Raw genomic sequence first — 14,284 nt, forward strand, 5'->3', positions numbered from 1 at the left:
AAAAATTTAACGAAAGATTGACAAAAGGATTTATTTGATAACAATTAGAACGTTCGGGAATGAATCGATACAATTTAACCTTAGGGAGTACTTTAGTAAAAGGATTTATAAGTGCAATGTGTAAATTCTATTTTAATGGTATGGAAAAATGAGTTGAGAAAATGAATTGACACTACGTGATTTAAAAGCCCACATGAAAATGTACCCACCAAATTCGCCGAAATAATTGTTAGGGTACTCATTGACTCCCTCGTCTGCAAGGCACTCTTCCATTAGTTATACTTCTAGACCAAATCCTAACTTAAACCTAAAACTTAGGCTTTTAGTATTCTTCCATTAGTCGTTAGGGTGTGGACTATCAGGATATCATCGACCGTTGGAACAGTTTGACCGATAGGATGGTTATATACTGTTGGTACGGTGTCAGTTAACGGTTTCAGGAACTGACGGTTCTCGAACCACAAAGATTTTTTTGGACAAAAAATTCCTAACATCGATCTTTAAACCATCTAACACGTTCTAGGGCTTAAAAAGGCTTCCTTTCACTAATCTAAACACTAAACACACCCTAAAACGAAGCTCACGCACTATAAGGTCCAAGCTTTTACCCAAAAAATCAAACACTTCATATAAAAACCAAAGCTTTTCTCTATCAACACCTCAAAGCTTAAAGAATCTACACAACACCACATTTATAAGTCAAAAAAAAATTACTCATTAGCAGTAGGAAACTCGGAATAGAACATCTTATCCACAAAACTCCACTTTCTAACCCTAAATTTCATCACACAAACTCAACTTTCACCTTCTACAAACACACGCACACACACACACGGAAATTAACTAACCACAACATTAAAAACGAAATATAAACGAGTTCGACCAAGAAAATGGATATGTGACTTATCCACTAGATTAGAGCTCAAACACTCAAGAAATGTTGCCCTGGGGTTCATAATGGGGTTTTTTTTAAGACACTCAACTGCATTTATTCAGTATTGGCCTTATTTCATTAATTTGCATGTAAACTATCACATTCCGGATGGTCTTAGGATCATCCAAAGGCTTTTGCCGATGTGGACCATTCGGACAATGACCGAATGTCTTTCCTATTTTTCCTTTACCTACAGTTCAGTGTTTAAAATCTCATTTCCACCTTTTGAAATTTGCGACTAATCCAACTCTATTATAAACACTCAAACATTAATTAAGGTGTCCTTAATCCTAATTTAGTGTGGGGTATTACATCAGTAGTTTGTTAGATTTCAGTTCAATTGTATAAAATCTCTATATAAGTGTATTGTAGAAGCTATGATTGGAGAATAATTCAAAATCTTCTTCTTGAGATTGACTCTCTCAAATCAGTCAATTCCATTACTTACATTACATCATTCAATTCATTTTCCCATCATCCAAACAATTCATCAGCATATACAATTCATTCCTAATCTCCATTAAGGTCTTCTTGATATACCATGCCAAATACAATCAGCAGATAAGAACAACCCAAAGAGAAACATGCTTTGCCAGCACTGATTTATCTTTATTAAGCCATTAATGGCGATTCTGGAGGGTTAAAATCATTTACATTAAGGAGAACTTAAGAGTAAATGAAAATGACATCTTTTTTTTTTTTTTTTTTTTTTTTTTTTTTTTTCTCACATGGAATAATAACATTATATAAACAGTTGTTTCCAACTATTGGCTAAGAAGATTACACATTTCCACAAATAAAGGATTTGAGAACCTATCAAGCATGCTTGTCAAGCCAGTAAAAACAGAGAATGAAGCCAACAACATTACTGGATGGAGTCTTGTGATTTACCAGTGTCATTTCCCCATTCCCTCTTGGAAATTTCATCTCTCTGCAGAAGAAGATTTTATGTTTTAATCACTTTACTTGATTATAATGTCAAGATCCTATAAACAAGTAGCTAAGTTGTAAATGACATGCTTCCAATTTTGTAAAAGCATCCATATCAATCAAGCTTGCACCCATATAGTAGCAATCCACGAGAAGATATTGCGTGAGATAAAAACATTCGAACCTCTATGTTCCGCTAACGAAAGGTGAGTATTCGAGATTGTGAAGCCGAGACTGGAGACCCGTCGCTGCTCTGAGAGTCTCCGCACCAGGCATCCTGGACTTGAGCTGCAAACTGCAAGTTCCAGAGCACATCCTCAACAGAAGGTCTATCTGCTGGGTCTTTCAGTAGACACCTAACGCAAATCTCCATCATTGTTCTTAACGATTGATCCAAGCAAGCCTTGTGCACTGCTGGATCAACCATGCTCCTCCGAGCGGCTTCATCAGCTGCAATGCATCCTTGTAACTGCATGGTTCCCAGGAGCGATGAGATCGCCAATAATTACACTTGCATTAGAACCAATATTCTAAAAGCTCATGGCAAGTGAAATCAACTAATATATTTTCAGAAGGGAACACCACTCTTGGAGATAAAACTGCGCAGCAGGACCATACCAATATTTTCCAAATTGTTCATTTTAACTGCAAAACTTTGAGGGAACCAAGAGTTTGGGATTCTAATGACCAAAGTTTTATATGGGAGTGCCACTTTAAAATTACATATATCTATGTTAAATTATAATTTTTTCCAAAAGCTTAAGCGGACATGAAAAGGTAAATTTAATGATTTAATTACTATTCTAACACTCTCCCTCAAATGTGAACTTAACACGTGGAATATTTAATTAAAATGGAAGGTGAATGATGGAAATAAGATTCAAACTCAGGACCTTTACTTTGATACCAAGTTAAATTGTATAAGTTCAAAAGAGAGAAGGAGAGAAAACACAAAGAAAGTAAAAAAATAAAAGGTTTAGGACAGTGGGTACTAGTCCCTTCACCATAGCACATATTTATATTAGGGTAAAATAACATGATTACAAGAATACGCTTAAGCTATAAGAATACAAAGCTAATGTAAAATATAACAACTCTAACAATCTAACAAGCAACAAAGACATGTATGACAGAATTCCGCATGCTAAGGATGTAGAGACGACTTAAAAAGGAGGTGAGCGTGTTAAATTGAAACTGTATTGTTCAATTTTATTGTAAAAATTTGAGGCTACTAGCAGACATGGCATAAAAAAGATACCATTTTCCTCATCCCAATGTCCACAATGCATCATGTTTTCCAGTACAAAACTATATAAGGGCAATACTGCAACTCTGTACAAAACATTAGGTAGAAGGGTAAAAGGATGAGTACATTCATTTTTCCAAATCATGGCATGAAAAAGATACCATTTTCCTTTTGTCCCAATGCATACAATACATCAGGTAAAAGAAAGACATTTTTGACAACACAACCAATTAATTACACCTTGTATTTTCTAATTAACAGAGCCATCTCACTGAATAAAAAGCATATTGAAAGAGTTTCAAAAAGAAAAAAAATATAATAACAGAACCATTCTCACCCGATCTTTAAGAATGCCCACTTCATTCCTGGATGTTAATTGTCTCCCCAGAATGATTTCTAGCAATATCACTCCGAAGTCATAAACATCAACCTTTTCTTCTTGTTTAACCCTGTGGAGTAATTGTTCAAAGACAACAATTTCATTAAACAGTATTGTTGTTGATTATATATATATATATATATATATATATATATATATATAAACGCACACACTCACACATATAAGTGACATGAACTTAATCCTGATCGCGATTGGCCTTCTTTCTCAATTTTTTGTTTTTTGGGAGGATGGACTTGAGGTGATAATATGAAAATGAGAATAACCACAAGACATTGAGTTCCTCAAACCAGTGAAGAATCATATCTTGTGTACACATACCTATCTGATAGGTTTCCCGATACAAAAGCTATACAGAAGTTCATTGTTCATCAGATATTATGGATCTTTACATCTCATACGATATATTTTGAGCTGTTATAGCGCGACTCAAAACCATATAAATTTTTCAGTACAAACCTTGCATTAAGAACAGGATCTTTGGATCCACTACGGGAAATTCCACGACCAACCTGTGTAGATGAATAGAGGTGAGTACTAATTAAGGAAAAGAATAGACTACCCAATGGAAAGAAAAACAACCTTTCCCATGTCATCAGTTATTAAAGGCAGATAGTAACTGCTAATTTTTGCAACAAGGTTCTGATCCAACAAAATGTCTGTTATTTTAAGATTGTTGGAATATACACCAGGCACAATCCCTGTATGCAAAAATTGGATGCCCTTTGCCACTCCTATTGCAGCTGCTACGCGTTGTGTCCAAGTAAGACGTGGTCTAGAATGTCCCTCTGAAAAATTAAATTTTAGTAGTGACCAATCATTACATTAGTGTGTAAAGTAAATAAAAAAAAGTCAAGACAGAGAAGACTCATCGGCTCAGAGCAATTTTTTAGAAATCTCATTCAGAGGACTCACAATTTCATATAATAATCTTTACATATGATCAAAGATGAAGCCTAATACAAAGGGAGTACTAGTAGTGTAACTTCTATGCCTTCTGACCCAAGAAATTAATGTGCAGATCAATAAATTACCAGAGATCCAGCTCCTTAGTGTGCCATTTGGTATGTATTCAAAGACAAGAAATATTCTGCTAACACTTGAATCATCCAAGTAACACTCAAAGCAGTGTCCCAGAGCACTGACCAAGTGGCGATGTCTGAGTTTTGATATCAGCTCTATATGATGCATAAAGTTGTGAGTGCTGCGACTTTTTTTTATTTTCAAGCATCTAACAGCTACAATAGAACCATCCTTTAGCCTGCCTCTGTACATCTGAGAACATGTAAAAAGCAGGACAGAAATAGATTAAGAAATTCAATACACATCAAATATCACTTATAATCTTAAAAGGAATGATTCACTTCAATATTTTCCTCATCTCATCCTACAAATCTTAGTAGATCAACCATTAGATTTGTGAACCCTACACAAATTCAATAATGGATTCATCAATTCACTACGGAGATGGTTAAAAATAGAATGAATTCTATCATTTCTCTAATCTTAAATATAAATAATTTGACATGTTATTCACCAAGACATAGAAACAAGCTAATTGTTCATTACAATACAGAAAAATCACACTAGAAAAGTAAGGCCAAACTCTTTCAAGCTCCATGAACAAAAACAAGAAGCAGAGTAAGGCAGACCGTGTAACAGTGACAATAGTAGCATAAATGCAATGACATAGTGCATAAAATATAGTAGTTCTTTTAATTATAGATTATAAATAAAATGAAGAAATTAAAGTAATTCTTTACGAGACCAAAATAAGTCATATTCATTCTTTTGTTTTTCTCAAAGCAAATTATATGCTAAGAGGAGTCATATAGTGCAAACTTAATGTATATTATAGAAGGTATCAAGGCAGTTCTGTTTGCATGCAGTAGAAAACATAGCAGAAGGAAACCCAAAAAGCATGTTTAAAACTAAAATTTGAGAGTCTGAATGCTGCTTTTATGGGAAAGTATGAGGCATATTGTAAAACAGATTTTTGCATACCTGTCCATGAGACCCTTCACCCATAAAAGCAGATGTGTGGAAGTTGTTTGTAGCCTCCTCAATCTCTTCCAATGAAAAGGTTCGATAAGCTGGAAGGCCAACTGCTCCCAGCTTCATCGTTTGAGATATATACCCTTCAGGCAAGGGGCAATAAATCAAAGGTTAGATATATGATAAAGATGGAAGAAGGCTTGACCCTTTTAAAAAGTACGATCCTGGAACCAATTGTACTGAAAAACAGAATTTGTAGTCCAACTGCTTAGGTTTTCATGACCCGAACTCTCATACATAAACTGTAGGCATTTCAGAGAGCTTAAATTAGACTTTTGAATTCGAGTTAAGTTAGAGAGGTCAAGAAGAATTGTTATAGATTAAAATGTTAAAATCATAAAGATAGGTTGACTGAACAAAAACTTCTTTGCAACACAACTCTATGCAGAGCTGCATTTTCTATTAGTTATTTTCAAATCCAATGAGCACTCACCAACTCTTTATGATATAGTTAAAACATCACTTCAGTTTCTATTATGTCACTGATAATTCTGCTAACTATATGTTGGGGATATAATTTCAATGTAAAACTAGTAAACCAGAATGTATTGGTCAAAGAGCAACAAGGCAGAGTTGAGGGTCAATTTTGAGTTTTACAACATTGAACAACGAAAGAATCATCTTAATACAATTCATACAGAATATCACCAAATTTCCTGCATAGAGCATGATGAAAGTGAAATATTAAGAGGAAATTGATGGAACTAAAAAGAATGTGCTTATGTAACAGCAAATAATAAACAGGTTAACATAAAATAGCTTATTTATTCTGCTTAAAGAACATATAGTCTTATTCTTAGTGCACACAAACAAAAATGCACACACACCAGACACATTGAGAGAGAGAGAGAGAGAGAGAGAGAGAGAGAGATGAAACCTTACTTGCATCAGAAAGTATCTTTGAGGTGTACCCAGCTGATGCATTCTCCGCTATTAATCTTGTGGGAGGTTTCTTTACCATAGTTCCTCTCTTGGCATTTACTCTTCTAACAATCAATAAAATCAGTCCAAGAAGTGCAATTGCCCCAACAACCCCTCCAATTATACCCAAGGCAAGAACTGCTTTAGAAGCTTCTTTCCGTTTCTTTTGATGTGGAGGAATGCCCACAGCTAAGGCTTCATTCCGGCAAAATGAATATGGGTGTTGATTTTTCTTTCCATTGTCCAAACAGTTCCTAGCATACAGGACAACCCGTTCCTTAGAATCTGTCAGTAGACAGCTAGGTAAAGTTCCAGTCAAAAGATTTGAAGACAAATCCACAAATTCAAGCTCGGCATTGCAGGATAGATTTTCGAAAAGCATTCCCGTGAATCTATTCCCTGCAATGTTCAGATAAGTAATAGAAGGCAGGGATAACAGTGAAGTCGGGAACGGTCCCACAAATGTATTGAAAGATACATCCAGCCGTTGAAGCTGATAGTAGGAGCTCACTTCAGCAGGTATGCCAGACCTAAACCTGTTCTTACTCAGGACAAGGGTAAGCAATTTTTTGCCAAGTTGAGGGAATTGTGGTCCAAAAGCATTATCTTCCAAGTCAAGCACTTGAAGGTTTGTCAAACGGTCAAAATCAGGCACTGCTCCATAAAAGTGGTTGTGTGAAAGTGCAAGAACTCTAAGATTTTCCAAACTACCCAAGCTACTTGGCAAAGAGCCGTTGAATGAATTCTTCTTCAAACTTAAAACAGTCAAAATTTGGAGTGAACTCAGCCAATCCGGTAGTCGACCAGAAAACATATTGTCATCCAATATGAGTGTCTGGAGGCTTGTTAGGGATGAAAGCTCTTGAGGGATGGAACCATATAGGTAATTAGAACTCACATTGAGTATTTCTAGAGTTGATAAACGTGCGATTTTACCCGGTAAAGTGCCCCATAAACCGAGAGAAACCAATGTGAGAACTTTCAGGTCAGGAAGCTTAACTAGGGTTGTTACAAAGGAGTGTAAAGAAAAGTTCCGAGGTAAAAGAGGAGCTCCATTGTTGCCAATTATATGCAGCTGGGTTATGCTTTCTTCATAGCATACAAGAGTTAAAGATGACTTTGGTTCAGTGTTGCAGAAATCTGTATTGTTACTCCAGCTGCTTAAAACTACTGGAAAGTTTAGAAGTCGCCGAATCCTTAAAAGGGTCTGAGCCTGGGAGGATTGCAGTTCCTCTGAGTGCTTAATAAAATTCAATAAGATAAAAAGAACTAAAAGCAAAGAATGGTGATACGTTTTGGCCATTGGCAGTAAATCCAAAACCAGCAGAAGAGGCAACGCACAGGTAGTATTAGAGAGCTTTCAGAGACTTAAAAAAACTAGTTTATGATCTTCTAGCAAGCATTTGAAGAGCACTGAAATTAGTAGCTTTTTAACTACCGAAGCTCAAGTTCCCAAGATCGCATATCCCTGCAACCAAATGCCATGTGACATAAGAACAGATTTCAACAGAAAAATCCAGATAAATATATAATCAAATTACTCCCACACATCAGTATGGACCCAATAACCAGAAGAATTATAACCTAATAAATCTAATATCTTATGGGAAATGAACAAAAAAGGTTTTGCTGGTTAGAAAACAAAATATGGATAAAGAAAGTTGCATATATTTTATTTGTTCTTCAATGTAGTCCACTCCTTATTATCGAAAGCTTACCTCTATCAAGCGTATGGAAATCACTTTGACTTCCAGAATGTTCTTCAATGTAGCCTTCTTTTCCTCTCAAAATCAGAAGCAGCAGATTCAGCCAATTCTACTCAGAACTTGTTGCTCAAGTCCTGTGACCAAAAGTCAATCAAAAAAAAAAAAAAAAAACAACTAAATACATGATTCTGACTTCCAAATGAAGTAAATTATCCACCAAAATCACACTTAAGAAAAACAAAAATATAACAAAAGACAAATACCCTGCTCAGGCTAAGCACTTCAACGCAGATCTCATATTCAAACAAATTGAAAACCCAACAGAGGAAAACCCACATATTACATCACAGTTTCTGCAAGTCTAAACCCAGTTGAACAAAACCCAAAAAAATTCCAACCACACATTCACAAACCTGCAAAAGAGAGGCCACTAAATGTTACTGACACATAAGAGGCTCTTTTTTCCAGGAGGAAGTTTCTGTTTGGACACGCCAAGGCAATATAGTGACACGGCTTCAAAAGAAACTGCTGGAAAGCTTACTTCATGAACCGACACTCCATTGTGCTCAATAATAAGATAATTAATAATCTCTTCCTACGTTACTTTGTTTGGCAACTGTTTTGGTTCTTTTTTTCAGAGGTCTTAAAGGGAAGCCATAGTTGGAGACGAAAAAGCAAAAGAGAGAGATTCCTGCAGAGAATAGAACACACCTTTATTCCACTGTGTCTGACCAAATCTTTAGTCTCTGTTTGTGGTGTCCAGCAGATTTAATGTCGAAGTTTATTTGCATTTTGGAAAAGAAAAAACAAAGAAAAGAAAACATATATATATATATATATATATATATAATATCTGTGTGTATATGTGTATATATATATATATATATATATATATATATGGTTAAAGGCTTAAAGCTGTGTTTGGCACAGACTGTAATGTAAGCTTTCGCTTTCTGGGTACTTGTAAGCACTAGCTTTCCTTCACTCAGTCGTCCTGTCACTTTGTGATGGGGTGGCCCCTTGTTTATTCAGTCTGTTGCTTTTGGCGCCTTTCCTTCTCTTTCTTCTACAAAATACCCGCAATGGCAGTTGCTCTTTCATTTCTTTTCTCATAAGAATTTGAGGGAAATATAAACTAATCAATATCATTTTTTATAAATATTTAACTTGAAATGAAACCTTTATGAATACGTAGGTAAGCAAGTGACTGTCTTTCTACTAGACATTAGATAGATTTTTAATTTGTTTGTTCTACAAAATTTTAAGAATAATGACGTAGACCAAAGAGGGCGTGCAGGGCACTCCGCTAAAAGTTAAATAAAAGTTGGCTCGTTTCACTAGAAGTCGGGTAGAAGATGGCTTGAATCAAGTGAAGATAGAAATCCGCTTGAGCTATAAGTCGAGACAGAATGCTCTGCTAGATTAATGCTTGTAGTTGGCTAGAGTGAATTTATCTGATGCTGAATAATTTAAGCGATTTTTTAATTTTTGGCAACGAAACAATTCCATCCCTCTTAAGTTCTTTCTTGATTTGGTTTACTTTTTCACAATTAGACTTTCATTATTTTCTATAATTTTCCATCCTTAAGAAATTTGTCTGTTCATAGATTGTTCTTACCATTTATTTTCTTGTCTTTCTAAGCTTTTAAGTACTGTTAAAAGTTGAGAGCTTTTGTATCAAGAGAATCAATTTTTGATGATGAGGTTCATGTTTGAAAGGTATTTTGTATTTTGAATCAAACCCAAAAATTACTATTGAAAACCATTATCAAACATATTAGCCATCTTTTGTGAAGAAAAAGAATAAATAAATAAATAAAAAGGATGAAATTCAAAAGAAAAGTATTGACTTAGGTTCCAACTGAAGGCTTTTTTTCTTTCTTTTATTTTTTTTAATGATGAAGCAGTGAAGGTGTTTTTTTTTTTTTTTTTTTTGATAGAAAGCAGAGAAGGTGTTAGATTCCTTAAGAAGACAGCTCCTCTCTGCAGTCTGCAGTGCATTATTCTTGCAAAAGAAAAGAAAAGAAAAGAAAGACAGGGTAGTGAATAATGACAATCGTACGGAATATTTGTTGTAGCGTTATAATTTCTCTATTATTTGTGTTTGAGCCGAAAAATAATTGAAAGGTTAGGCCCTAGCTGCAAAAAGTAGTGTTGTCAATTGTCATGTTTACAAGTTACTTCTATGCCTCAAATCCTTGCCAACTATGATACACTATAAATTCCCTTCAATTAAAAACAAATTTCTATTGGTAGGTTTTTTTATATATTTTTTTTTTATCTTTTCTCATTTTAGATTTAGAAAGGCCTTCCTCCTCGGATAAGGGAGGACTAATATTACATATTCAACTTTTATTACGCTTTTATTTTATTGAACTGATACAACATTGTCACATTGGTTATCAGTCTAATGAAGTGAAAATGTTGTTAATTTCCGTATAAAAAGTAAGCAAATCTATCAGTGAAAATGTTGTTCATTTCCGTATAAAAAGTAAGCAAATCTATCACTAAATACGTGGGATCCAATGTAGGCCTCACAGATAATTACTCCTAACAAAAAAAAAAAAAAAAATCCTCTCTATTTTAGATAAAATGCAAATTGGCATTATTGTCCCTTATGAATAAAAATTGAGGATATATATATATGTTAAGGGTCAATAAATTTTTCATGTTTGACTCATATTTTCTTATCAATTTAATAAATCAACCATTATATTTGTATAATCTACTATTGACTTATCTGAGGTCCACACAAATCTACAAATTTAATAGTTAAAAAGATGAAATATGTCGAAGATGAAATATATATATATATATATATATATATATATATATATATAATGAATGGGAGGAACAATCCAAAAACAGTATTGAGTAGCTCTTTGATTTGGATCCATAATGATTCAAAAAGCATTGACTTCAAGTGCCTGTCATTCCTAGGAAATTATTCCATGTATGTATGGGAAGCTGATACATTTGGGATAAAAGGAAAAAGTAAGTAAAACAAGGGAGGTATTGGCTGAAATTTTGATGTGATGTGTTGAAAATTCAATAATAAATTTCACAGGAAAGAAAAAAGGGAACAAAATGGTAGGTGATTAATAATGCTAGAAATAAATGAAGATGCGCGAGTGTTGGTGTACTAATGGTGAAAGACTTTTCATTAGGCTTATAGACCAATAATAGCTGTTGGATATTTTGTCTTGCAAATGTTTTTTTTTTTTTTTTTTTTTTTTTTTTTTTTTTTTTAAGTGCAAATATTTAGTTAAAATTAATTAAGTGAAAGATTATATATATATATATATATATATATATATATATATGAGTTTTTTAAAGAACTTACATCCGACTCACTATTTTAGTTATCTACTTTTATTATTTTATTTAAAATATATATATATATATATATATATATATATATATATATATATTATTTTTATCTATTTTCAAAAAGGAGAGAAAGTCATATTAATTTTTTTAGTAATTTAATTTTTGCACTGTTGAACTACCGTGTTAAACAAATTTTCCGAGTACAGTAGTAGCTAGTCGAATCTCTAGCTAAAATGACTAGTCGAATGGAGTTTTTCTCTTTTTTATTTTTTTGAATTATTTTTTTATTAATTTTTTTGCTAGGACTAGCTAAAATAATAATTATTTTAGCTATCTTAGCTAGCCAAAAATATACATGGATTATGGAGTAACATTTAGAGCTTCCCCCTACATATCTATCTATGTGCTTGGGGTAAGGGTTGTGGTTAAGAAATCAACCAATTTTGGTTACAACTTGGGATGTGAGTTGAAGCAAACCTCATTTACTAGAAAACAAGCACTAGTCAATTTCAACTTAATGTGTTTGGTGAATTACACATGGAAGAGGCATGTCACATGCTATATGTGGCGTATGGACATTAGATGAATGACATGTTAAGCATGTCTTTTAGTGCAAGTTGCAAGCTTTGATTTTCAGTTTCCAGAGAGGTAGGTCAAGTTGAGCTCGAGTGAAAAGGAAGCCTGATTTATATATATAGATTAATGTTAAACACAATACTTTTATTTTACTTGACTGATGTTACAATACTAGAAGAAAAAAAAAAAAAAAAAAAAAAAGGAAAAAATACACTTTAACCCCTAAACTATTATCCATTTTGAATATGTACCTTTAAACTTTAAAAAGTAACATTGGAATCTCTCGTACTATCACCGCAAGTAAAATTAAACATTTTATTTATTTATTTATTATCATTTTTCCTCAAAATACTCTTAAAGTTACTAAAAAAATCATTTGAAAAAAAAAATTAAAATAAAAAACAACTGAAAACACCAAAAATGGGTCGCTTTTCTTATGTTAGCCCTCTTAATTTCTTTTTTTTTTTTTTTTTAATTGTTATTATTATTATTTTTTATATATTTTGAATAATTCAAGGATATTTTAAAATAAAAATGAAAAAACGTCTAATTTGACACGCAATGATAGTATGTGAAGTATCGACGTCATTTTTTAAAGTTTAAAAAAGTAATTAAAAGTCTTTAAGAGGTAACTCAATCGGTTGGGATCACGCATAATAAAGCAGAGGTCACTAATTCGAATTTTCATCTCTCCTCTAATGCAGACATCTCAAAAAAAAAAAAAGACGTAATTAAAAAATAGGTAATAATTCAAGATCTAAAGTAAAAATTAATAAATACTATCACATCATTATAGTAAAATAAAGATAAAATTAAAATATAGGGTTGCTCTTTTAAATATAATAAACCACGTCTTCCTAATTGCAATTTGTTTTACTTGAGTGAATCCAATTTACATAATTTTTGAATTAATTAATGAAAAATAGTCCAGAAATTGCAAGGCAATGGAGGTCACCGACTCACCAACTCCCCCCAACAGGAAAAGCATCATCAGTTTACATCATGTTGGGTAGCAGTTGGAAACTTGTTAAAGCGACAGAATCAAACATGAAATTCAGAGCTTTATTATATTTATGGGCACGTAATGCTGGAATTTCTGTTAAGCCATCGCACTCCCTTCTTTTTTTTTTCTTTCTGCTTTCATTGTCATCATTCAATTATTTTCCCACGAATCTCAAACCTTCAAACCCTTCATAATTGACAATTCATTGCTACTTTTAAATCAAACATATCTAACGCTTTATTATTATTATACATCTAGCGTCGTTTAAAAACATTTTTTAGTTGTTTCTAAGAGGTAATCCAATCGGCTAGAAATCACGCCTTATAAAGTGGACGTCTCTAATTCGAATCTCTCTTCCTACTCTTATGTAAACATGTAAAAAAAAATTCCTAGTCTATTTCAAAAAAAGAAAAAAAAAAAAATCATATATATATATATATATTGAGAAATAATAAATGCATAAAAAATGAAAATGATCTAAATAATTAACCCGGCAGAATAATGTTTTAGCTCATAGGCTAAGAAAGAGGCCTTTGAAGAAGGCTGGCTGTATACGAAGCAACTCTATGAATGGGATGCTTGCTGATGAGACGCCTGCGGCGGTAGAGTAGGGAGACACCACTCCGATGTTTCGTGAAATGGATGCCTGGTGGTGAACACAGTAGAGACATTGGACCTAGATCTAGCAGTCTCCACGTTGGCTAAACAGTACACTACCTACAAATTAAGAAGCTGGTAGTAGCGGAGAAAATATATAAGAGACTTGAGAAAAGTATCCTCTCTATTTTAAATTTTTTCTATTTTCCTTGGTTAGTGTATTTAGAAAGGTAGTATTGTCCAAAAATTTTAATCTCAAAAAAATTTAGACAATTTTACCCTTCTAAATGCACTAAATGGAATAAATTTAAAATGAAAAAATCATTTTCCAGAGAAAACTTGAGGAATATGCTACTCGAGGCCAAAAGTGGAGTCCAAGTACAAAATTTTATTGAGTAAAATTCATGTAGCCCTCTTAAATTATCATCTAATTAATAATGCTTCTCGAAATTTTTAATTATAACAATGTCTCTCTAAACTACAAAAATATTGTCAATGTCTCCCCAAGGCTAACAAAAAGATAAAAACGCTCCTATAAATTTATCAATAAGACAAAAATATCTCTATAAATTAAAAAATGGAAATTTTT

The 14,284-nt window shown here is 33.1% G+C and overlaps 1 protein-coding gene across 1 annotated transcript; it reads right to left on the reverse strand.

Annotated features, from left to right (window-relative positions):
* Positions 1 to 1,515: 1,515 nt before the first annotated feature.
* On the reverse strand, positions 1,516 to 8,891 carry LOC132191544 (Leucine-rich repeat protein kinase family protein). The gene is made up of 10 exons (XM_059606631.2): positions 8,603 to 8,891; positions 8,202 to 8,323; positions 6,445 to 7,951; positions 5,512 to 5,645; positions 4,542 to 4,782; positions 4,090 to 4,295; positions 3,967 to 4,019; positions 3,448 to 3,559; positions 2,049 to 2,333; positions 1,516 to 1,865 (listed from the first exon to the last, which is right to left on the reverse strand). Exons 3-9 carry the CDS (start codon positions 7,784 to 7,786, stop codon positions 2,061 to 2,063), a joined length of 2,361 nt encoding a protein of 786 aa, XP_059462614.1. The 5' UTR covers positions 7,787 to 7,951; positions 8,202 to 8,323; positions 8,603 to 8,891; the 3' UTR covers positions 1,516 to 1,865; positions 2,049 to 2,060.
* Positions 8,892 to 14,284: the final 5,393 nt, after the last annotated feature.

This window comes from Corylus avellana, chromosome 10 (assembly GCF_965113065.1).
Source record: "Corylus avellana chromosome 10, dhCorAvel1.hap1.2, whole genome shotgun sequence".
NCBI lineage: Eukaryota > Viridiplantae > Streptophyta > Magnoliopsida > Fagales > Betulaceae > Corylus > Corylus avellana.

Excerpts from the sequence above, each read along its gene's own strand:
- LOC132191544 (XM_059606631.2), bottom strand. The coding sequence starts at position 7,786 with ATGGCCAAAACGTATCACCATTCTTTGCTTTTAGTTCTTTTTATCTTA. Across the intron at positions 5,646-6,444 it reads AAAGATACTTTCTGATGCAA|GGTATATATCTCAAACGATG; the intron begins GTAAGGTTTCAT and ends CCTTGCCTGAAG. Across the intron at positions 4,783-5,511 it reads GTGAAGGGTCTCATGGACAG|ATGTACAGAGGCAGGCTAAA; the intron begins GTATGCAAAAAT and ends ACATGTTCTCAG.